This window comes from Pleurodeles waltl, chromosome 3_1, assembly GCF_031143425.1.
Source record: "Pleurodeles waltl isolate 20211129_DDA chromosome 3_1, aPleWal1.hap1.20221129, whole genome shotgun sequence".
In the NCBI taxonomy this organism is placed as follows: Eukaryota; Metazoa; Chordata; class Amphibia; order Caudata; family Salamandridae; genus Pleurodeles; species Pleurodeles waltl.
In genome coordinates, this window is record NC_090440.1 from 1831210553 (window position 1) to 1831237039 (window position 26487).

At 40.7% G+C, this 26487-nt stretch overlaps 1 protein-coding gene across 4 annotated transcripts in view; it reads left to right on the forward strand.

Moving 5' to 3' along the window:
* The window catches only part of NEMP2 (nuclear envelope integral membrane protein 2), a 235885-nt gene extending 215105 nt beyond the window's left edge, over positions 1-20780 (forward strand). For all 4 annotated transcript variants that reach the window (XM_069225893.1, XM_069225891.1, XM_069225894.1 and 1 more), the window contains 3 exons: positions 8372-8597; positions 13969-14145; positions 18834-20780. In XM_069225893.1, the coding sequence (XP_069081994.1) occupies positions 8372-8597; positions 13969-14145; positions 18834-19068 (638 nt within the window). In that variant the 3' untranslated portion in view covers positions 19069-20780. The remainder of the gene's footprint in view (positions 1-8371; positions 8598-13968; positions 14146-18833) is intronic.
* The last annotated feature ends 5707 nt before the right edge of the window (positions 20781-26487 follow it).

Consider the following 26487-nt stretch of genomic DNA (forward strand, 5'->3'; position numbering starts at 1 on the left):
TGGAGTTTCGGAATCTGCACTGTTTTTCATATCCCTGTCTTGGGCTCCCTCCACTCATAAAAGATATGAGCAAGCCTGGAGGAAGGTGTTGTGTTGGTGCAGTGAAAGGAGTTTGGATCCCCTGGTGTCAGAGATTCATGTCATAGCCAATTTTCTGTCCGGCTTGGCTTCACAAGGTTTGGCTTACAAGACAATTACTAATTGTTGTTCCGCTCTTTCAGCTGGTCATCCTCATATTCAGGCCATACTGGTGGGAGAACACCCTTTAATTTGTAAAATGCTTAGGGGCATTCGTATGGTAAAACCCCCTCAGCCAAAATATACATCTTTATGGATTGTTAATATTGTCCTTCGTTTTCTCAGAAGTTGCCCTTCTAATGAGGACCTGTCTTGTAACCAATTGCCAGTGAAACTTACAATGTTACTATGCTTACTCTCTTGTAGAAGAGTTTCTGATGTCAAATCTTTGGACTTATCAGGTAGAGTATTTACTCCTGAAGGAGTATCTTTTTCCATTACAGGACGTGCTAAGACTTCATCAAAGTGTATTTTATATCAGTCTTTTCCACCTAATAAAATGTGTTGTTCAATGTATAAAAGCTTTTGAAGATTGTATGCATGAGTTCAGACAGGATGGTTCTGGTCAATTGATAATTTCTTTGCAGAAGCCTTTTTGTCCAGTCGCTGCAGCTACTTAGTCTTGTTCGGTCAAATGGTTATCGGTAGAAGCGGTATAGATGTAAACATCCTTGGAGCTCATTCTGTCAGAGGAGCTATGGAGTCTAAAGCTTTTTTAACAGGAGCTAGATTGGAGGGTATTATGGCAGCAGCAGACTGGTCAAACGATTTTACTTTCAAAGTATTTTATCACAAACCTATTGTTGATGTAGTATCTGATGTTGTAAGTAGACTTTAAACTAGCATAATCCGGAGCCTCCGGTCCTGACATAGATTTAAAAAGTTTCGAGCAAGCGCATCAAGAATTAAGGACACGGAGGCAAGGATTATCCCACCCTTTGTAGGTATATGTTATACATGCTTAGTATGATATTACTGTTGTTTATTAAATATAAATGTTAATAGTTGATGAAGTACCCAACCCGATGTATATTTGTGGATATTACTTTTTGCTCCTCTTCTTCTTGAGAGGGGCGAAATACTGTTTCTTGAATTCTTCGGTTATGATACTGGATCAGGTGGACGTTCTGTTCTTTGGATGAAGGACCCGGAAGGAAAAGTTGGGTCAGTGGGCACGTTCCAAGAGGGCGTTCTGCAAGTTCCAAATTGACTCTTAATTTTGTTGTTTTTCGCAAAGAAAGAGGAAGGACTATAGTGTTAATGCTATTTATATTGTCAGAGAAGAGCCATGATTGGATGGCTGAGTGTTCATGGGATAAGTAGTTTAAAGTTTATACTGTTTTCATTGTCTGCTATATTGTCAGTAAATGAAAGAGAAAGCATAATCTTCGCCTCTGTGTCCTTAATAGAATCTAAAATTCTTGACGCGCTAGCTAGAATTTTTTTAATCCTCTCGACTTCTGTTAATGAAAATGCAGGAAAATGAGTCAGTGTCTTCTAACACATCCCTTCAGTACAACTTGGAAACACGTTACCGACCCCCCACTCAAAATAGGAGTACTCTGGGACTGCTCTGGGGCCATTGCTATTGCTGCCTGCAAGAGTAAAGGTGGAGACTAAGGGTGTGCATAGGGGTGGGGGAAGGAGTAGGACTGTAAAGATGGAGATCATCCGAAAAATGCAAGCATGTTAGATTCTGCATGCATAGTTATATAGTGGCCCGGCATCATCTGCCATACCTTGTCTGTCCACATTTTAAGACAATTGCCAACTGCATTTTGGGACTTGCACCTTTGCTTTTATACTTGCAAACCTGGACTTAAACATCCCAGCATGCAGACTAAAATGTTAGACATGGCATTAGGTGTCTGTGACATGAGGTCACTTTGAGGGCATGTGCCAGTAAAAGCCAAGACGTGCTGAAAGTGTAATTTAGCTTGAGGGTGACATTTTCACGTAGACCTCATGCTAAAGGGAGCAACAAAAGAACACAAGTATTTGCAATGCAGTGGGTCTCGCATTTGTTCTACTTAGAGCTATTGGTGTTGTAAAGTCCTAACCAGACTTTTCTTCCAACATAATTGAAAATGAAAAGTAATACAGTTTTACATAAGCGATTCGATTCAAAGTGCCACGCCATGAGCATGAAGGAGCACACAAAAGGAAACAGAAGCTTGCTCGCTTTCAAATATATGGGCAGTTACGCAATTATCCATGTAACAGGGTCGATGTCATGCAAAGCACTCAACTACTGCCCAGCAAGATCGTGCTGTGTAGAAAAGAAAAAGAAAAAGTAGCCCAGAAGCCTTGTGGAAAACATGGAACCTCGTATGTTTTCAGTAGTTTACTGGTGCTGTCGAGGAGGTCTAAACCCCGACATGGCGTATGCATGCCTTTCACAAATAAAATCAAGTGATTCTTTTTAAAAGGCAAGCCCACGAACCAATGAAAGTGATGGTGGTGAAATAGGTGTGGTTAAAAGCCCACAGAGAGATTAAAACAGGGGCCTGAGCGCTTCGTTGCTCGACCCTAAAAAGGAATGTGTGTTGCAAGGCAGTCACTATAGTTGCACGATTCACACTGGAGCACCCAGAAATATGCTCTGTCACACTGTTTAGCAAGATATGTCTCCGGTTCCAAAACGCATGACCATATAACTTTCATTTTAGGGGAACTTAATTGGCTACCATTCGGGGCACGAATTCAGTTTAAGGCTCTATCCCACATATTTAAAGCACTCAGTCATAAGCGCTTAAAGATACGTGCAGTAACAAAACTTGAGGTGCCCACCCCCACCTGCGAAGCACCTGAGGTCGGCCCCCTCCCCCTTGACCCAGTCAGGGGCCTGCCACCTCTGCACAGTGTACTGCGCTGCGGGGGGCCCCTGGTGCTCTGCCCGACCCCCGCACTGCGCCTCTGTTAAAAATATCAGAGATTGCCAAAAACTGTAGAGGAAAAGAAGCATTTTGTCCCACTCTGCCTCAACAAAATCCTTTTCTAATGCTGTTCAGTCTCTGTGGAGCTCTCTGACTGAGGATGGTTGTCCAAAAATATCTCCCATGTTGTAAATACCTGAAGGCTGTATTGTTCAGTTCCCACCTAAACCTTTATTTCATCTCTCCCTTTTCCTTCCCACCTTTAACACCCTATGAATTGTCAAATTGCCTTTTTCTTGGATCCTCCCCAGTTGCTTTGCTCTAAAATGCTCTGGCCTATTACAATGCAGCTTGTGTTTAGAGTTATTGTGTATTTTATTTTTACACTTTCACAGTTGTATTAATTTCTCAGAGACTGCTGTTTTGTTGATTGGTTAATAGTAAAGCCACAATATCCCGCTTCCCTGGATTAAGACTACTCTATATCACACCTATAAATAAATAATTAAAAGTGCCTGCATTTCATTCAGCAAAACCCATGAATTGTGACTGAATGTCTACAACCAAAGGAGAAGCAGCTTCAAATATTATTGCTTTATGAGAAAATATTTTGTCAGTGAGAAAGTGAGATACCAAGGGCCTGATTACGACCTTGGCAGAGGTTATTACTCTGTCATAAACGTGAGGGATATCCCGTCCGCTGTATTACAAGTTCCATAGTATATAATGGAACTTGTAATACGGCGAGCGGGATATCTGTCACATTTGCGACGGCGTAACCCCCTCCACCAAGGTCGTAATCAGGCCCCACGTGTTAAATGTTAAGAGTGCTGTTAGGTTCCTGAAGTACAAAAAAGCATTAGCAGTGCTGTTACCCAAGACATTTAGAGTAATAAAATGTAGTGTCCAGAGTTAATGCATAAATGTAATGCTTTAGGTGTATGACGTGCTTCACTTGAACTAATCTCCAAAACACGAATTTTACCCCAAACTTCAGGGATCCTCAATTCACAAAGAACTACTGTGAATTCAAATAGAAGCACAGAAAAGAGCTGATGAAGAACAAGAAGTGTGTGTCGTACTGCCAGAATGCAGTAAGTTAAACCCGGCATACAGCCTTACAGGTAGATTGGAAACATTGCAACCAACAAATCCTGTTCTTCAAGTCCCTGGGGATCCTGTATCACAAACATTTAAAGAAGTTAATTAAGGTTAGTTGTCTGTTGGCAGTTAGCATGGCCTACAGCATTCTCTGACTAATCCTGTTAGGGTTTATTAAAGAAACATTTTGTTTTGATAATGTGATAATACGTAGCAAATGAAGACTGATACTATTGATACATGTACAGATTTCTATACCATGTGAAAATCACTGGGATGAAACCCTATGCTTCCTTGCTGCAAATGCAGTAGTTAAGAGAATAATTATAGTTGTTCAGATGTAGAATATTACGAATGTGAGATGCAAGGTAATTTTTCCTCTTGTACAACCTCAGGCAAGACCGATAAAACCTCACCTAATAACCATTACATGCTGTTAATGGGAAATAACATTACAGTGTTGTCAAACAGTGCCTTCAACCTGGTAGGAAACTTGAAATGTCTGATTAGGGATTTGTCTAAATGTTGTGAATATAAATTATTGGGTGTAGAAGTGTACACAATGTACGGAATGTGCATTTTTGGTTGTGTGAAGCAGCTAAAAGTAAAATGTTGCTTCAGTCCCCAGTAAGGTGCAATATTCCTTTCTATAGCTTTCTAATCCTTGTACTCACGTGTAACTCCTCATATTATTAATGTGTAAGATAATAACTACTTGTAAAAGGTATCAGAAGAAGGTACATGATCTACATGTATCTGCAACCGATAAATCTACAGATAAATGTTGCAAACAAACGTTGAACAAGCACCTCCTGAATATCTCATTACCCAGCTCCATTTTTGTCTGCTGACCAAGACGAACAAAAAGACTAGGATTGGTTTGCAATACTGTTTTTCTGGTACGTGTGTGTACATATCTCTTCTGGGATATTCTTACTGCATATTTGCTTTGTGAGCCAGTACTATTTCTGTAGTGACATTCTTAGCTAATTTAGGCCTGGGTGTTAGGTGTGTTAATTCAAATTTCCTGAGCATCATCCCTATCTCTATTGTTCTTCGTTGGTTCTCTCTAGGATATAACAGAGCGTGAGTAGGTTCTTGCTGAACTAATTCTCAAACATCGCTGTAAACCAACTATCATCAATAAGCTACCAGGTACATTTGTAAGCCAGAGCTATCCTGCAGACCTGGAATGAATGACTCTTCCCCATTGTTTAGAGTCTGTTTTTCCAGCTTCTTGACGGATCATTCTTCAATTTACAAATCATTATCCTGATTGCAAACCTATTATAAAACCACTTATTCATCTATTGACAATGGCATTTCTGAGATGAGTTAACCCAAGGGGGGTCCTGTGGTACCACTGCCCAAAAAGAGTATCAACATTTCTTGGAGCTTTTCTTGAGTGAGTTTCACATGGCCAAATAAGCTTGCATGTTGGCCATTAAGTGACTTACAAATATCTAGTAGTGTCAGTTTATAAGGATTCTAAATGCCAGATTGATACCACTGATTCAATCTCACGCGCCTCTTCTAAAATTAAAGCCAGAAGAGGAATATGGGCAAATAAAAAGAATAATTTCTTAGGTCTCTGCCTTCTGTAGAAGCTGCAGTCCTCGCGATACCTGTTAACCTAGGCGGCTACTAAATGCACACCCCATCTACAGCGTCTCATTCACACCTGACACCACTTCTGTCAGACACAATTGATTTTATGGAAAATTCCATTAGTGAGACATAACATTTCTACATTGCCAAACGTTTGGTCCAAAAACAGGGTTTTGGTCATGGCAGTTCTAGGGCACAGCATATTATTCTCAGATGGAGAACTGGAACGTCTGCATGCTTTTATTGTATATACCTTCATGTAGTATCATGGACCATGTTTATGACAGCCCATTTCCTCAATATTTAGGCTGCTGAGACGACAGAAGGAACAGCAAACAAGAGGATAAAGTGGTAGCTCAATGCACTTGTAACCAGTGGGACCGAGTTAACTCTAATTAGCATTTTATGTTATGTTTACTGTGTTTGTCATTTTTTATTACAACAATCAAGAGGGGGAAATGAAGCCTCAGAGGCCATTAACAATTTAAGTTTGAGCTGAAGTACATTTACTGAACTTTCCTACTGGGCCTCTGCTTCATCACTACTAATACCGTTTTTCCCAAACAGTAATATAGGAGACCTAAGCACAGTGCTAAGTGCCTCATTTTACCTGGAATGTCCCACTAAATTCAGATGTCTTTACCTGCAGACCAGAGTATATCAAGGCTGTCATTGTTGTGAATGCTCAGTCAGTCTGAACCTGTTGATGTACTGCAGCTCATTCTCCTGACTAATACACGATACAGCATGAGTACAGTGTGACAGATGAGGGCCATCCCATCAGCCTCGTTTTAGGTCTTGTGGTGGCATATCTGTCTCAGCACTTAATTGTTAACTATTATTTACAATACACATCAAATGGGCTTATGCTCTACTCAGAAGAGTATTTCTCTTTAATTCCTTCTATTGCTAGTTTGGTATATCATTCCACCTCCTGTGACTATTTAACTCCTTCAAATTGTGCTGAAACATCATGCATTGCATTCTTTATCTCATAGATGCATGGTGTTCAGAAAACAATCATTTTTGTTCACTCCAGGCTTTGTTAGTGATTTTGTCTGGCCTCAAAAAGCAAACCAAAGCATATACAAAAGTGGCAATGATAGAATGCTTGAATTAATCTCATCCACTGGTAATCACTCGGGCCACACCCCAGTCCATAGTAAATTTGCACACCATGCTACTTTTGTTTGGACCCAGCCATATGCAAATGGGTCTTGACCCTGCTTCAATGGGAACAGTTCATCCCAGACTTCTAAATCAAGTCCTCCGACGGGGTTCACCTTTATGGGGCTCAACAGTCTGGTATAAGCCAGGCCACCCCATTTTACCAACAATTTATGTGTTTCTTGCAGGGCTCAGGAAGTTTAGCTCAAACATTCTTGTTTATACTGATTTTAAATAAATGATTGTTATATGTAGGTGGTGATGGCAAATGCACACACTAATTTATAGCAGTGCACTCTCGGTCAAGTTGTAGTATAAGTAATTCTGTCTTTGTGAAACCAGCCTCCAAGCATCCATCAGCTTGCCAGCAAGATTTTTTTGTTCTCTTAACTGAGGCCTTCCTGGATAGAATACACAGATCACCATTTCTTTTGTTAAGGACCCGAGTGGTGTGTCACAGCAAACTGTACCAGATTTTCCCGTGGAGGGTGCATTGACATCCAGCTTCACAGCCAATGAGCTGCACCAGAAGTGAATGACGGGTGCCTCCTTGGGCCAACAAAGGAGAGGAAGTCTAAGAGATGCACACAGATTTTTCACAGCTAATCATGCAGCCCACACACATAGCACCTATGGTGAATTTTCCATTCCGCTATGTGTTTATGGTGCCACCTTTAAGCTTGTGTTCACTGAATGCAGGCAGCGCCTATTGACTTAAATCCTCCAGATTTATCCCCAGGCCAATAGAAACGTGTTTAACTGTGAAATTATCGCATATCATTACACTATTTGGCTCAATTGTGAGTACAATCCTTATTCTTTTTATTATTGTTTTCAGTGTGTGGATCGGAGTTTCTAAACCTGTATCATCCACCAAGATTGAGGTTTGACAATGCAACTCAAAGCCGTAAAGGGAAGCAGTTGGCAATTTAGTGGGCTCTCAGCAGTATCTGCTTCCTGAGGTTCCAGGGCCAACAAGGCATATTTAGTTCAAGGGCTGGCCCATTGCGCCCCAGGTTCTTCAAGCTTTGAAACATGCAGTGACCATGATATAGATATACACATTACATTTTTAAAAGTAGATTGAAATGTGTCTTTATGTGCCTTCATGATGAATTATATTTTAAGTTTACTAACAGACTGATGGTTGCTTTCTCAGGCACATGTATTTAACATTAATTTCTGTTCCTCGCCAAAAGAGTAATAACAATCATATTGGTTGTCTTAGTGATAAGTGTCTTGGAAATAATCAAGCAGTGCGCTCTGTATTGTCACATACGTGTTTTTTCTTTTTTTCCTCCGTGTTTGTCACCATTGCTTTTTATTTTACACAGTGACCTCATGTATTCAATTATAACATCATCTTGTACATGATCATGATGAAATTACAACTGATATTTCAACAACATATTTTCACCAAATTAATAAAAGTAATTATTAAAAGATGAGTAAAAGATTGATGTAAATAGAACGGCGTGCGAGTTTGAAGTAAGAGGAGCAGAAGTGCCCTTGGCTTACACTCTTGTTTTCTACTTCCACAGGGTATTTTCTAGTAGCTGGACTTATCAGCTTTGCAATTTGTTACAAACATGGACCACTAACGAATCAGCGGAGTCTAAACTTGTGGACCTGGATGCTGGAGATTATCGGCTGTGTCTTGATCTATTTTAGTGTTGCCATTACTACCATTGCATATCTTATTCTAGTTGTGCTCGTTCCTTCAAAAGGATTCTGTTATTTAGTTCGATTGCTGTGTTCCCTGGGCAGGTGAGTTCCACATTTCTGACTCCCTCAGGAGAGTTTTGCAGACGGTAAATAATGTTGCCTAGTAGGCAGATTAGCTGTATTTTGATTTGTGGAAGGCATAGCCATCGCTTTAGATGCATAGTGGTTTCTGTCTGTTGCCGCAGAACATTGTGTGAAGCTTGTTTACCACCTGCCATGATTAAGTGCATTGTGTGTAGATTTGCATATCAAATTTGAATAACACTCACATGAAGAATGGAAGCCCAGATCCTTCCAAATTTGTATCTAATTCCAGTACTCTAGCGAAGAACAAAAAACAACGCATTTAGACATGAAATTGTTGCTGCTGTCTGTGCTATTCTGACTTAGGTGATGCACTGAAGGCAACCTTGTCATGGAGACCTGTTGACTCCAGTTCACCTTGTTAAGTAATCATGTAGATTCACATTACAGAGAGCAGGATCTGATGTGTGCCCTAAAAAATAGGCATTTCTCAAAACATTGAAAGATTCAAAACGTAAATTTGGGAGTGGCATAGGCCAACTGGTTATTTCATATTTAATTTAAAGTGCACAGTTTTAGTTTTACACTTCCTGTTTTGGTCTTACTTATAAATCTTCTCTTCCTGGTCAGTTTTTCATTTTTTCCAAATGTGATTTTACTTTCTATTGCACTCATCATTGCAACATATGAATTGGCCTTTTAAAGGGTAGGTGAGAAGTCGGACCTGGCAGTAGGCTGTGTTTTCATCCAGGATACATTTCTAGTTTCAGAACTTTGTTCCAAACTAGCATTAGCGTGTTTTTTTTTTTTTTTTTTTTTTTTACGAAGTGCACATTGTTGATGCTGACCTTGAGTTGGAATAGCAGGAGCCACTGTGAGCGGTAATCCCAACCTTAAGGGCACAAGTTACAATGCTTGGGTTTGGGAGCAATGCTCAATTTGTCCTGGTGATTGCAGGTAGTGGACACTTTCACTTATGTTTATGGTCTTACTTGACTCTGTAGATGCCATGAGAAAATTGTGTGAGGATCACCAGGAGAAAGACTTTGGTTTCATCCACATGTTGGGAGCCAGGAGCACGTTTTGATTAGGAAGAATGTTTTGTGCGTCCACAAAAAAAAGTGCTTCCCGTACAAACAGCTGTGGTCATTTTGTTTATTTATCCAGCTGCCTGAGCTTGAACCTTCAGGAGCGCACACGTGGCATTGTAAAGAAATCAAAAAGTCTTAGATGAATAGATTATTTATTATGTTTTCTCTGGCAGCAGCACATATGGAAGGAGGGTAGACATTAACCTACATGTATTTTAGGTCTGGCTTGACAGTGAAACTGTCACCTGACCTCATAACATACACCAATATTATTTTACAATTCGTTGCTTCCACACACATACCTATGCATTCCCGTGGTATCTATTTGTAATCCTTCCAACTACCATATAGTATTAATTTAAAGCCAGACCTTTTGGCATTGCTGATTCTTGTTGGGGACTTGAAGTTCATTTCCATCATCCGGCTTTGACCCAGTGCAGGGGAGAAACAAGAAAGAAGAAAAGAGGGATGAAAAAGAACCTACAAAAGTGACATAAAGATACAGGAACTGTTGGAAGGTAGAAGAAAAAGGAATGTGATGGAATCAAACTAGGCACCCTTGGTAATCTATACACCATCATTCGCCCATGCCAACTGTTGGCTTTGAAGAAAAGCTTTGGGTTCTTGATCTTATTGTTATACAAATGATGTAAATGCTTGGGAGAAGTAGGATCTGTAAGGTCTCAGGAATGTATGATAGGAAGGTCACAATGAGTAGGGCATGAGGCCAGAACTGATGAACAGGATGTGAACCAGAAATATTGTAAGGAAATAAAGGACACTCCTAATGAATGAGCAACCCTATGCCATAAACTCATTCCCGCTGGTTAGAATACACATGTACAAATACACCAGCTGAAATAAAGTAACACAGCCAGTTCTGTTCACTTAAAATGAAAAAGAACAGTTGTAATCCAACAGTGAAATGCCTCTGCTTCTGGGATGAAGTGTAAGCAATAGTGTGCTGGCAGTAGTAACTCAAGGAATTAGTTGGAATAGCCCAGAAATACCTGCACTTTAGAGATGTAGAATTAGATATATCTGCAGTGATTGGTAACCCCATCTCTGGACGATAGCAGTACATGCGATTTCTGCAATCAGTTGAAACCCTTCATCAGTCTGTGCCGACACAGAAACACCTATAATTAAGAGAGCAATGGCAATCAATGATCTGTAGGCAACAATAGTGTTCGAAATGGCCTTTCTGCAGGGTCACCCCTAAATGTTTTGCCTTCCCCCTCCTCTTTTTGTGACCTCATTTGTGCTGGTTTAAGGACTCTGTGCTCTTTACCGCTGCTCACCAGTGCTAAAGTGCATATGCTGTCTCCCTTACAACATGGTAACATTGGTTCTTACCCAACTGGCATATTTGATCTACTTGTAAGTGCCTAGTAAAGTGCACTACAGGTGTCCAGGGCCTTTAGATTGAATGCTACTATTGGTGCTGCAGCACTGGTTGTGCCACCCACATAAGTAGCCCCTTAACCATGTCTCAGGTCTGCCATTGCAGGGCCTGTGTGTGTGCCACTTCGACTTGGCATTTAAAAGTACTTGCCAAGCCTTTTTCTACATATAACTCACCCCTAAGGTAGGCCCTATGTAACCCAGAGGGCAGGGTGCTGTGTCGGTAAAAGGCAGGACATATATCTGTTTCTTTTATATGTCCTGGTAGTTGAAAACTCCTAAATTCGTTTTCCACTGCTGTGAGGCCTGCTCCTTTCATAGGCTAGCATTAAGGCTACCCTCATAAACTGTTTGAGTGGTAGATTCTGATTAGAAAGGGGAAGCAGGTCATATTTAGTATGGCTAGCATGGTAATACAAAATCCTGCTGACTGGTGAGGTTGGAGTATAGATTACTATTTTAGAAATGCTACTTTAGAAAGTGAGCATTTCTCTGCATTTAAATCCTTCTGTGCCTTACAGCCTGTTTCCAATCCATGTCTGGGCTGGGCTGGTTGACAGCTCCCTTGTGCATTTCACCCAGACAACCACAAACACAGGATGCTCGGTCACACCTGCACACATCTGCATACTGAATGGGTCTTCCTGGGCTGGAAGGGTGGAGGGACTGACACTTACATTTCAAAGGACAGTGTCCTGCCCTCACACAAAGGACTGTCAAGCCCCCTACTGGGGCCCTTGCAGACAGGGTTGTACTGAAAGGGGACCTTGTGCACTTCAAAACCACTCTTTGAAGTCTCCCCCACTTCAAAGGCACTTTTTATAAACAGGGTCAAAGACCCTACCAAACTGGACACTTCTTGGGAAAGACTGCACCAGAACCTGCAACCTGCCAAGAGAAGCTGGCTGTCCAAAGGACTCACCTGGACCGCTTTGCTGTAAAGGACTCCTGTCTTGCTGTTGCCCTGCTGCCTTGCTTGCCTCTGGCTCTGCTGAGACATGCTCTCCAAGTGCTTGGATTGAGCTTGCATCCTGTGAAGTCTCAGGGCCAAAAAGACTTAATCTCTGCAACGAAACTCCTTGTGCTGTGAAAATCGAAGCACAGCCTGCTGGAATGGACGCACAGCCTGTCCAGTGGGGAGAAAATCACTGCAACGCCGAAATGGAGCGACACAGCCTGGCTCCCCAAGTGGAGATCGTCGCAGCGCCAACGTTGCGACCGGAACTCCGACGCACAGCCCACCGGATCGACTCATTGCTGAGCCGGAACAACGCATCCCGACTTCCTGCAAGAAGAATAGACGCAGCGCCAGCCGCACAGCTCAAATTCTGCCGCATCACCCACCGGATCGACACGACAACTGTGACCTCGCCCTTCACACCCAGGATTTCCACGACCCCATATCACAAACAGGATTCAAGCCTGCGGAAATCGACGCAAAGCCCTTGCCGCGTTGAAAAGAATCAGTGCATCATCTGTGTGCACCCAGAAAACGAACGCACACCTACCTTTTTCCTCGCATCTCCTCCTCTGCGGTCCTCGTGGGTGTGTGTTTGACGCAAACCAGGTACTTTGTGCTTGCAAGAGACAATTGTTGCTTTTAAAAACTTAAGACTCTCCTTATCATTACAAAAGAGATATTTCAACTTGTGATTATCAATTCTTGATCGTTTTGACCTTAATTTAATCAGATAAATATCTTATATTTTTCTAAACCTGTGTGGTGTCTTTTTGTGGTGTTCTCACTGTGTTATAGCATGATTTATACACATTGCCTTCTAAGTTCAGCCTAACTGCACAGTGCCAAGCTGCCAGAGGGTGGGCACAAGATAATTTGGATTGTGTGTGACTTACCCTGACTAGGATTGTGGTCCCTACTTAGACAAGGGTGTATACCTCTGCCAACTAGAGACCCCATTTCTAACAAATAGTTCATGAGATATCCAAGAAATCTTAGAAATAAGCAGACAAACCCCCCCCCAAAAAAAAAACTGATACTAACCAAAGCGGTAGAAAAGGCCGAGTCTGTGAGCATGCAGTCATCTGACATGGATCAGGCAGTGTCTCATGCACCTTATTGATTCATACACTCATAAAGAACAATAGTTGCACCAAAGAAATCCAGGAGATTCATGTGGTCACAGTGCAGCATTGTATCTCGATCCTGATGGTACTCCCTACTAGATCCTATGTGCGGACCAGTCCTGTGACCAGTGCACAGATATAGGGCCTCGTCTAGACCCAGAGGACTAGGAGACCTGACAAAGGCCGAGCTGAAAAAGAAAGTAAAATCTATATAAACCATCTAAAGTAAACCATCTAAAGTAAGATTAATGCTCATTTTTTTCTGTTCTCTTCTTTCACTGTTGGATATTGTAAGGAGCAGAGTCTATTCAAGCCCTCAAAGGTCCCCTTTTATTGAGATGGGCTGTCATGCAGATATCGCAATATAGTAACAGTAAACTGGAGCAACACCTGAATGTTTTTCTTAGCATAGAGTTACATTGCAGTTTGATTATTGCATGATTATATTCTGTGTTTTTATTATGATTTTAATTTTTTATAGGAGGTCATTTTCTTTACTTTAAAAGCACATATTTTAGCATTGCAAGTAATGGGTTTTACTTGTGTTCCTTATTGGCGTCCATGTTGGCTGTATTTTTAGTGTGTCAGCACTGACACATTACACCCTTTCACAGTTATTTGTTTGTGTTTAGTCATGTCTTTAAACCTTGTGATGAAGTATTCACTTATTGTCTCAATTCACTAGCCAGTTAATCTGTAATTATCATACCTGCTCGTATATATTGTAATAAGGGGTTTGAATTGTGAAACGTGAGCGTTTTATGTTTATATATCTATTTTTCATCCTATATTGAATTTTCTTGTTTTAGAAAAATCAGAGGCTTCCTTCCGTTCAATAAGCCAGTGGTTCGATTTCTTACTGAAGAAGAATATAGAGACCAGGGAGAGACAGAAACGCTAAAAGCCCTAGAGGAACTGCGCTCATTCTGCAGGAGTCCTGAGTTTCCATCGTGGCTGGCCATGTCCAAAATCTATTCACCCAAAAAGTAGGACTTACTATAATCTCTGGAGAATATTGTTGTTAGTAAATAGCACAACAGAATTATAATTGGCTTGAATGTTTTTGTATATTTTTACTTGGAACAACAATTTCAATCTTATGTCTGTTGGTGAAGGAAATATTCCAGTTAAACACATCTCGCTAAACATTGTAGCCCATTTGTAGGAGTAGATGAGTGTTTCACCCTGTAGGTAGAGAGGGATTAATATTGCAACAGACTCTTATTATGGTCCCCTACTCCCTAGGTAAGAAGCCCTTGTGAGCTTTTTGGAAGGTGTGAAGTATGTGCTTCTGCTAGTGACAAGTGTGATCCTGTTAAGATGTACTTGTATGTTGAGGACGCCATGACCGTGTTTTGTGTATTTGGAACCTTCTAGTGTTACCGAGGATCTGCACTTCGCATTTCCGAAGATAGAAAAAACCCTGTCAGAGGAAGAGGTGGTTGTAAAGACTCATCTCATTAATAAGAGGAAGATCAATCACTTACCTTCTAGAATCCTCCTTGTTGCCTTCTCTTTCTTCACAGAAGTTCACGAAGAGGAGCAGCTTGCGTATATGAATATTCCCAATCCAAGATGGTGGGGGTTTCAAATTTCTTTGACTACATCCAAATCCAAGATAGCCTATGTACTACTTCTGGCATATTTGTTCTCCAGTATATAAAGCTGCTGAGTTTAGGCAGAGGTGTGAGGCAATGCTGGAAATTGTATTTTACATGTTAGTCTCTGAGTTTTTGTCCCATTCAATTATTTATTTTTCCCTAGGGTTTTTCCTTTGGTGTCAAGAACCTCCAACAGGACGTCCAGAACCTTCTATACTCGGTTTGGGATAGTTTAGTTTCCTGTTGTTTTCCACACTGCCTTTTCCAAACTCCATGGTTGGTTCTTTGAGTTTCCTGTCCCTTGGTGTCTTCCTAGTGGGTTTTTTACTCTTCATGATTTTTTTCTTCCCTGCGCCCTTTTTAGAGGCCACCTGCTTACTACACATTAATTGTGGTGGTACAGGAAGGAGTGTCCTTGCATCTGGCAGCTCCAAATTCAGAAGAATTGACGATAGTTGCATTCAGTCTTGACAGTATTGTAAATAAAGATATAATTAGATCCTTCAACCTGCACTTGGCAGTATTGTATGCCACCAAGGAAACTGATATAACATACATGGAAAATGTGATCATACACTTAATGTAGAGTACCATAATAGGTTTCAATCTGCTGTGTGAACAAAACAAATATTAGCTTTACTACAGGTTGCAGCAGAAGGAGAGGATATTTGCCTAGAGTTGATGAGGTAATGTTTAAAGTCCTTCAGTCTAAGAGATTAGGAGCTTAGTCCCATCCCTGTGTGTGTGAGTTGGGGGGGGGGGGGTGTCAGTGTAGCAAGCCTCCTAGACTTGGGAGGGAAACAAACAAAGGCATTTTCCAAGACTTGTGGAGTCCCAACATTTAAAAAAAGGACATGTGAACTATAATTCATAGAGTGGAAAATTTCTTGCTCAAAACATCTGACACACACCCTTCCCGCTGCAGACTGGATCTCTACTCATCTCAAGTAACATGACCAAAGTTCTGTCCTTGGAGGCTTCAGAGACACATCCTTTCTCTCTCTCTCTCTGTCTTGAACTAACAGTACTGTGTTTCTGTTACATTTATGCTTAGTCATATAAAGCACAAAAACCATAGATCGACAGGTACTTTGTCTGATACACAACAAACCATCTCAAGCAGCCTCATTCTCTTCAACAGTGTAAAGAACAGAATAGATGTCACAGACCATGGCCTAGTCCACTCACTGTTTCACAAGTGCAAATGATATATAACTGATTTCACCCTAAGTAAACCAAACAGACACCAATATCAAAGGGAACCCGTTCTGGCCATATGCAAGTGATGCAAGTAACCTTGGGGATCATAATAAGCATCTAGTACCACAATCATTTTGGTCACTACCTGGCAGGTTTTTTTCTGCTGCATCATGCATTGTTTAGCACACCTTTTCCTATGGTTCAGTACATTTTAGAGCATTGCAGTCTCTGCTTACTGTACCACTTTCTGGTCCTGTACATGAAGATGTGTTTTGACTGCCAGCTTACACATTTTCCACCTTCTTAACAGAATGGCCTAATGTAGCATACTCTGTGATTGCGCTCAACTCCTTGTGTTAATGAAAGCAAATATTTGAGATGCAAAATGATGTGTTCTAAGTAAAGCTTTTGTTGGTTGTATATTAGGTAAGTACAGGCTGTTGGAAAGCAATAGTGGTTGTCCACGGCTATGGGTTGTCCCCACAGAATGCCTTCTTCCCTGATGACATATGTGGTTGCTGCTGCTCACTCTGGTTTTAAGTTGTTGATGTTATCAGATGTGAAGCAGTCTGTGGCTTAGCTTCCTTTTATTCATGGCCTTATGTAAAGCACCATAGCTAGTCCAATATTGTAATTTTATTAATATGGCAATATAGGCCCAGCTGTAGTATTTTACATCATTCAGCATTGTGTAAATGGTCCAGCCTAGCTATATTGCTTTACATAGTGTTAAACTATGGATACTCTTTGGATGGTGAATAAGCTCCTTTGCCTTCTCTGGCCTTAGGCCTAAAAGTAATGTGCAGTCTGCGGGTACTTGTAAACCTATTTTGTGAGACAATAAATTGCTTATGTTGTCCTTAGATACTACCATCCTCTTATTTTATGTGAATTGAGAGAAATATTTGTCTGGTTGGGAGCGGGGGCTAAAAGCAATGTGTAATCTGTGGATATTTGTAAAAGTGTGTGTGTGAGACACCAGATTGCTTTTATACTACTCAGATATTACCACCCTGCTATTTTCTATGTATTGAGAGAAATATTAGCGGCTCATCTACTTCAAGGTGTTCTTCTATATCTGGGGCAATGATCCATCAATGGCTTGCCTTTACAAGTGCCACGTCCTCATACAGAAGAACTCAAGGCATCTTTGTCTCTCAGCCAGTCCTCGTGTTTCAGATTTTATAACATTTTCATAGGGATCCATAGATGGCTTCCACTTACTTGAATGTCATGATATGCATATACAGTGCTTATATAGTATTTTAGTGCTTTGGGGGGAGTGATGCCATTTAAACAAGAACTGAATTGGGAGGAAATGACTTTTCATAGTGTTACACCTCCAGTGCAAGGCCATAATAAGAATAGTCCAACTATACAAGTCAATATTGGAGGGTCATCCAAATCCGTGTGTAGTTAGCGTTACTCCTGGTCCTCTGTTATATTGCTACCTAGATATTTGATATCGCTTTTCACTGTTGATCTTTCATTTATTCTTCTATCTCTGTCTCTGCCAGCTTGTTTCTCCCTCTTATAGCCTGTGATAGTCCCAGAGTTTCTCATGTTTTCAATGACTTTTGGGAAGAAAGATGTTGGTTTCGGCACATACAAAAGTAAATCATTTGCCAAAAGGGATTTTCTGTTGTTTACACCAGAAACCTTTGCATCACTTAGTTCCCACTGGAGCGCACACTGTCAGTTAGTGGTTCAGTGCGCAGAACAAACAAAAACGGACGGTGTGATCAGCCCTGCGCTGTGGTCAGTTAGCGTAGCCAGACAAAACCCTGTCCCCGTTTCTCTGCGAGTCACACTATTTGTCCAGTTTATTCAGAAAGTTGACTAGTCTTTCAGGGAACTTCATTCTGCAGCTCACCTCCCTAATGTATTTGCCACTCTACTTGGTCAACAGTTTTTTCTGTGTCAAGAGCTCCCAACCCTTCTCAAGACATTTTGAACTGAAACAAGGCATCTGACGCTGTCCCAACCGTCATTCCATGATTTGAGTCTAGTCTGAAGGGCTTTGATATCACATAGGGGCTTCCAATATATTCACCAGCAGTTTTGTCAGTATTTTATATAGAGTATTTAAAAGTGAAATTGGGTGGTGTGGATCACTTCAGAAGAACCTGTTCCCTGTTTTGACATGATCGTAATGGTTGCTTGTAGCCAAGACTTGGCTATCTCCCTACCTGTAGTCCAGAGTTGCACCAAATAAACATTGTTCTTAAACTTCTAATAACTTTGTAACTAAGAACCTTAACTCATTTTAAAACCCTAAACAAGTTTTATAGCAGGACATTCACAAAATACATACGAGTCTCCGGGGTAAAACCCACATTAGAATATCCTCTGTATGAGCTAGATTTTCCCCATAGAAAAAATAGTGGAGGATAAATAAAAATATATATTTCCAATATATGTCAAATGACTATTTAGATACGAGAATAAAATGTTATAAAAATGCATTTGGGAGTTTGGTTTGTTACTCAGTATATTATAAAATATACTTAGCATTTTAGAAAATATTCAAATATCACTCCTGTTCCTTGCCTGTTCCTGATACAGCTGTCATTTTATTTTCTTATGAGTGGGTTAATTGTGGTGATTAGTGGAATTAATCCATAGCACATATAAATCTCAGACTGTATGAAATGTTGCGCATACTCACGCAAGAGCAAGAATTAAAAACTATCTCGTAAATGATTTATTTTTAAGCACCCTTGATTTGGTTGTTGAAATGAAAGTTGGTCTCTCAACTTCTAAAATAACATATTTCATTCAAAGCGATAATTTTATTTTTCATTCAGGTTTAAGGGTTACCTTGTTATTGGTTAATGTGTTTTTCATTTTGTCTGTTTTCTTTATTCTTGCAGGTTTGCAGACTTTGTTCTGGGGTCTTATCATGTATCAGCAGAAGAAATGAGACTATATGATGAAGAGTATGGGCCCGGGGGCCTCTTCTTAGAAGGCCAGCTCTTTGATACCAGGGGAGAGCCAGAGGAAGGTCAGACTGTGCATGGTGGTCAAGAAGAAGAAGAGGTGGAGGACAATCATGAAAACCACGTGGGCAATAATGAGGAAATCACAGGTTACATGGCATTGATATAAACTACACCTTATACACATCATGCAGTGTATACTCATAATTGAACTAGAATTGAACTTTTTGTTTGAGACATGCTGGATGACCAGAGGGTTCTGGGACTTAAGCTTGCTGTTTTCAGGCCAACCAAATATCATCTGTGCCTAGAAGAAAAGGCATCTGGAGTGCTACAGACTTCTCACTCATCATCCCTAGATGTGTGCTGACAATCGACATCCAGTCTCAGGGAAGGGAAAACATGATGTATATAACTAATCATTTTAAAATCCAATAGCATAGTCCATCATGCAATGCTAAAATCATTTTATTTTCAATTTTTTTTTTTTTTTCATGTTTTTAACAATTACTAATAAGTTAAATGTTACTGTGTTCTCAGCAAAATTGAATTGCACCAAAATGAAGAAATGTTCTATGACTGAGTGTATTTCTATGGACAAATAATGTTTTTTTTTTTTTTTGGAAGACTGTGATATATTTATATTCTACTTCAGCCCACCTCTTCACAGCTACCATGGTGGTGCATAGTTCGAGGACAAGTTTTTGTGTGAAAAATGTGGATTCTCGAGAATATTGTGTTGGTTCAGCCAGATATGAATCTGCGTCGCTAGCAGAGGATATTTGTTGAATATGCATTAATAGGGATAGAGATAAAACTTTAACTTCTTAAGCAGCCAAGATGTTGCTTTTATAAGGATTTAATTGATTTTTATATTGGAGTGCTACAAGTGTCTTCATGGGCCCAAGGTTCTGATCACCTATTTTCAGGTCTGACGTGAGCCCAAAACCTTTCGATTTTACTACAGTTTTATATATAATAATATACTTACATTTAGGGCCTTCAGCCAACCCTCTTTACCCATTGGTCTGTTGTTGTATCACTCACATTTTCTCTTCTGCTTTACTGCAACTGCCTGTATACAGCATAGATGGTTCAGTAAATTTCACCCATTGGCTAATTTCACTGTGATAGATGGCATTTTGCTTTTTCACAATGACCACATCTGCACACAAAGTATTTCTCATCAGTGCCAGGTAGGATTATGGCAATGTGTGCCTTTTGAGACCAAAAAATAATTTCCCTTTCAGTTAATGTTTTTTTTTATATTAGAGATGGCACTGCAGCTCACCCAAATCAAAAAGATATACAAAACCTATGACAATCAAATTGACAGCCAAAAGGCTGGCAGCCAACGCCAGATGTATTTACACTGTAAGTCCTTGTTTTGTAATCCTTTTAGGAACGCATACAGTGTGCACAAGTATAAGTGCACCGTGTAGTTTAGTGCTTTATTGAGAAGTTATATCAAATTGTGAAAAGTAACCCTTTGATATACTAAATACAGCCTTTAAACCACAATGTGCCTAATAATTGGAGATTGCCTGTCCCATCTCTTTTTGCAGTGTGAGCAGCATTAAAAAAAAAACTTTCAGCTTTGCTTAGCTGGACTTTGTATTTCCTAGTAGAGATTCATTCTGTCATTCTAAATGTGCTCCATTTCTAATTAAAATGATAGGGAGCAACGAGAATAAGAGATGGTTAGACTAAATTTCATGTCGCTGAAGTGTGAGCTATTCTTGAGTTTGGTGTCCTAAATGGCAATAAAGCTTTTACTATGAATTTCACATAATTATATTTCATCAGGATGATCTCATTACTGCAGCTTTCCGTTGTAATTTTACTGCCACATTCAAAATGAATAAAGTTGGGATGAGGTAATATTGCACAGATGTTATTTTGTTCAACCTAAAATGCTCATGTTTCCCTATTTTTAACCTCTTTTCCCCCCAGCAAGTTTCTCCAGGTTTTATTTGGAGGAATTTGTGTGGGGAAAATTTCAGTCCATTAATATTGCACAACTTGGAAAACAGGAATCAGACATGGGCACTGCACTCGATTGTGGTATTTCCGAGCCACTCATAATGAAGGCTTTTGTGTAAATGAGGTCTTGATTTAAATATTTGTTACAGTTCATGTTAGAAATGGTTTTTTTGGTTGGCAGTCGGGTTACCCCAGGTCCAAGCAAGGACCCTCACTCTAGTCAGAGCAAAGGCGAAACACACCTGGTTAACCCTCACTCACCTCCTTGGTAGCTTGGCACAAGCAGAAAGGCTTATTCCAGAAGCAATGTGTAAAGTATTTGTACCAACACACACAGTAATACAGTGAAAACACTACAAAATGGACACCATACCAGTTTAGAAAAATACTTATCTAAATATTTATCTAAATCAAACAAGACCAGAACGACAAAAATCCAACATATGCAAGTCAAAATGTGAATTTTCAAAAGAATAAGGGTCTTACTCCATAGAAAACAATGGAAACATTGATTTTACACAAAGTACCTGGTTTGTGTAAAAAATAAAGCCGCACGGGTGAGCGTGCGTTGGAAATGTCAGTGATGCGTCGATTCCTCCCTTGCAAGTGAGGCCCTGTGTTGTTTTCTTCTCCGGTCGGGTCGGCGATGCATCGTTTTTCTCCCTCACAAGAGAGCAATGCATAAATTTTTCCGGAGAGGGCACCTCTGATCCGCGCAGGTTCACAATGACTTTGACACCCAGCGATGATGCCTGAGAAATCCGGTCGCACAGTGTTAGAAAACTGTGCTGCGTGGGGTTTTCGTCGTTACCAGCAGCCGCAAGCGAGTGTTGCTTTGTTTCCCCAGCTGTGATGCATCGATGTCCCAGCCACGATGCAGGTGGAGCGCCTATTTTAGCCGCGAAGCGGGTGCCGCGTCATTTATCAGCAGCGTTGCAGATTGTGCATCAGATTTCCCCGCATGGAGTTCTGTGTGTGGATTTCAGTCCTTGTTCTGCCAACTTCACCTGTCCAGGGCCCAGGGACAGGATGAGGGACCACCTGGCAGGGCAGAAGTCTCAGCAGAGGGTCCAGGTGCTGCCATAGGAAGTCTTTGATGGCCCTGAGAGTTCAAAACAAGAGGCAAGCTCAGTTCAAGCCCTTGGAGATTCTTCTCAAGCAGGAATGCACAACAAAGTCCAGTCTTTGTCCCCTTTCGCAGGCAAAAGCAGCAACTGCAGGATAGCCCAACAAAGCACAGTCACGGGCAGGGCAGCACTTATCCTCAGTTCTTCTCCTTGGCAGAGGTTCCTCTTGGCTCCAGAAGTGATCTCAAGTCTGGGGTTTTGGGCCCAATACTTATACCCCTTTCTGCCTTAGAAGTAAGCAAACTTCAAAGGAAAGTCTCTGTTGTTTACAGGGTCCTGCTGTGGCCAGGCCCCAGACACACACTAGGGGGTTGGAGACTGCATTGTGTGAGGGCAGGCACAGCCCATTCAGGTGTAAGTGACCACTCCACCCTCCACCCTATCCCAGATGGCTTATCAGGATATGCAGGCTACACCCCAGCTTCCTTGGTGCCCCTGTCTAGAAGGGAGGTGTAAACAGCCCTACTGTCAAAATGACCCTGGCAGGTAACCCACAAACAGGCAGAGTCACAGAATGGTTTAAGCAAGAAAATGCCTACTTTCTAAAAGTGGCATTTTCAAACTCTCAATCCTAAAACCAACTTCACTAAAAGATGTATTTTTAATTGTGAGTTCAGAGACCCTAAACTCCATATTTCTATCTGCTCTCAAAGGGAACTGCGCTTTAAAGTTATTTAAAGGCAGCCCTCATGATAACCTATGCGAGAGATAGGCCTTGCAACAGTGAAACCCAAATTCAGCAGTATTTCACTGTTAGGACATGTAAAACACACCAGTACATGTCCTACCTTTTAAATACACTGTATCCTGCCCGTGGGGCTACCTAGGGCCTACCTTGGGGTGCCTTTATGTATAAAAAGGGAAGGTTTAGGCCTGGCAGGTGGGTACACTTGCCAAGTCGAATTGGCAGTTTAAAACTGCACACACAGACACTGCAGCGGCAGGTCTGAGCCATGTTTACAGGGCTACTTATGTGGGTGGCACAACCAGTGCTGCAGGCCCACTAGTAGCATTTGATTCATAGCCCTAGGCACCTCTAGTGTACTTTACTAGGGACTAAGTCAAATATGCCAATCAGGGAAAAGCCAATTACACATATAATTTCACATAGGGAGCACTTGTGCTTTAGCACTAGTCAGCTGTGGTAAAGTACCCAGAGTACCGCAAACAAAGTCCAGCACACAGTCAAAACATGGGAAGCAGAGCCAAAAAAGATAGGGGAGACTACGCCAAGGATGCCAGGTCTAACAAGAACATTTCTCCATAAGTCTTTGTGTTAGTGTATACATAATAACTTTCAAATACAGTGTAGTCTTGCAGCTCAGCAAGCACTAAATCAACTGTTTGACCATCCCAGTCATCAGTAACAAGAATCCAGCACACAGTCAACAACCTGGGACGGAGAGGTAAAACGTTAGGGAAGACCACGCCAAGGATGCCAGGTCTAACAGTTCTCAATTGTGTAGTCCTCTGTTTTTAGTATAATCTGAACTTCAGGGGAAGTTAATATCTTGGCAGACATAATAGAAATCCATTATAGCATTTGCAGGAGCTATTGCTTCAGCACAGATTTTGCATAACATGAGAAAAAAAATGAGTTTCCTGAGAGGCTTCCTGAGGTTTGTATAACCTGTTGCCTCCCACGTCTTCCTATTTATTACTCCAGCCTATCAACCCACAGCCTTTCAAATTTGTGATTACTATAGAACACCCTTCTCATTTTCATCCTTTCTTCCTTGTGGTTCCGTTCTCAGCTAACTTGTTGGTCCTTTACCAAAGCTTGCTTTCTCTCCTTTAACATTACTGTCCCTTAACCATTATAAACACTTAACCATTTTCCTGTACTCGGAAATGTGCCCATTTGAGTGTGTTATTCTAGCGTACCCTCACTTACTGAGCCTTGCCCTTCAACATCCCCCATTATAGTTAATTGTCCTTTTTGCTTGATTTATTCATGGCTACATAACCCTCCCCCCGTCCATATTAATTTTAACAGCATCAGATTGCTTTCTTCCCCAAAGTACAAATGTAAAATTGGTGTTCATTCCCACATCTATATCAACTTTGACATGAGCTTTTCCCATTGCAAGATCTACACTAGCCTTCATGACGAGCCTACATTTACCTACTTGTATCTTGCTTGTAAGCACCTAAACCAGGGGTTTTCCTTCTTTACCTCATTCCCATTTTATGAAAGTGTGTCTCCAGAGCCACACTTCATGTTTCATTTTATCACTTTAAGTACCTCAGTGAAACATTTGTTTACTTCTTCAGATCACCCTAGTGTACAATCCAATTCCATCCCATTAAGGTTTCCACATTTCTCAGTTATAGTAGTGGTCTATTCCCATCTTACCTAGAAAATGTATTTTCCATCTCTGAATACTTAATTTCATTGTTTACACCTATTCAAAATTGTTGTGTCACATTATTCATCTAAACCAATTCCAGACAATATCCAGAAGCTGCCAAATCATTTAGATTAAGTAACTTTCAAACTCAACTCTTTCGAAACAGAAGTCTAGGTTGGAGGATGCTCTCCATTTTTGTTTTAGTTGTTATGTGCTTGGTGGCGAGATACTAAAGGTACCCTATCATGCCTTAAAGTTCAGAATCTAATTCTTTCTTACTTAATTGCCAAAATAAGTAAGATTGTGTCTACCCATTTCCTCTTACTCAGAACCTTGAGAAAAAATATTTGTCTTTTCTCCAACTAGGGCATGAGTATTAAGGTTAAGGTCATCAGTTGCTTTTTCTAGGCTAAGGCAAAACTCTTTATATGGATATACCTAACTGTCTTGTTTCCAGACTTTAGCCGGCAGAAAAATAAAATGTGTCACTCTTTGAATCTTATCAGAAATGGCACTGAGGGAGCATGCAAAGCAAGGGAACCAAAAGTCTGGATGAAAGTTTGCACCTTCTTTCTTACTTTTTTGTATTTTATTAATTAATGCACACTTTTTTCTTAAAACTGTCTTCTTCTTTTCTTTTTCTTTCCTTCTATGTTTCCATCTGTTTCCATTTTCTCTTACCCTTCCTTAGTCCTTGCCATATTTGTTCCTTTCTTCCTGTCCATATGTGTTTAGCTTTTTACATATTTCCTTTCTTTACTTTCATCTTGCTTTCCTTGTCTTACTTCTTTTCATTTTTGTTCCATCTTTCTTTTCTTCTATTTTTCTTTGTAGCACTCTTTCCTTCTTCCTATACTTTTCTATTCTCTTTTGTGTTCCTTTTTCGATTTTCATCTTTCTGTCCTCCTTTCTTTACATCTTCCCTTTTCTCCTGCGTTTAATTGTCCTTATACTCCTTCCTTATTTACTTCTTTCCATTTTTTCTGTTTTCATTTTCCTTCTTTCTCACTCTCTTTCTGTCACACCCTTTCTTAATTTGCACCTTTACTTTACATTTTCCTTTATTTCCTCTGCTCTGTCTTTCCCTGCTTGTAACCCATTGCCATCCCCCATTCATCTCTATCATGCTTTTCTCTTTCAGGTTGTTTCTGAGCTTCTGAAAACATGAAAAGAGATCACTGAGTCACTCCTCAATGAGGCCCATAAAGATCAATAAAATCATTTAAATGACAAAAGGGCTATGATGCAGAGTAAATTCACACCCCTCTCAAAACTGCACCTATCCCTCTCTTTCCTTCCCCAGCAGTAGCCACTAAAGTGGAGGGCTCAGTATACCTTCTCTTAACCTCCAACATCCATACGGTTGGCCAAACCTCAGCTAATTGTTGGAAAACACATTGCCTTTCCTATATTTACCACTGCTCCTTCTATGGCAACACCCATGCTTTGTTAGATCGAAGCTGACCAGACCGCACAGCTGTCTGGTTACCTAAAAACATCTTGGGGACATTCAGAAAGCTTGCCTGAGAATACATTCCGTCCGTTGCATATCTTTGGCTTACTTGTTTCTAACATTACATTTTCTGGCTTTCTATTTGCTGGCATTATTTGTTTTAGGCTGTCCAGGGTGAGTATGTCCCTCCCAGGCAGCAATGCCTTTTCACAGCAACTCCCCCTATATTCTTTCATGAGTGCTCCTTTCTGTAAAGAGGCCTGTAAATATTGTTATCTTGTCACATTTGCTGTGCATTCAAAGACTGAGGTCAGATGTCAGGCTCTTTTTTTCCGAAGCAGCTTGGTGTTTACTTTTCTTTCCCTGACTTCAAAGTGAGAGGATTTATGGGACAATCTCGCTAGATACTGTACTCTACGCCACTACACTCTATGCCAGTTCACTTTACACTGTAACACTCACCTATATGCCCCTTACCTATACACCAATCCACTGTACTTCATTTTAATCTACTCTGCACCATGGCACTCTATGCAACTGCACTGTACATCAATACACTCTACTCCACTTTACTGTCCGCCACTGCACTATACCCTGCACCACTCCATGCCACTGCACTCTACGCCAGTGCACTTTACACAACCTCACTCAGTCACTGCACCCTACTCTGCACC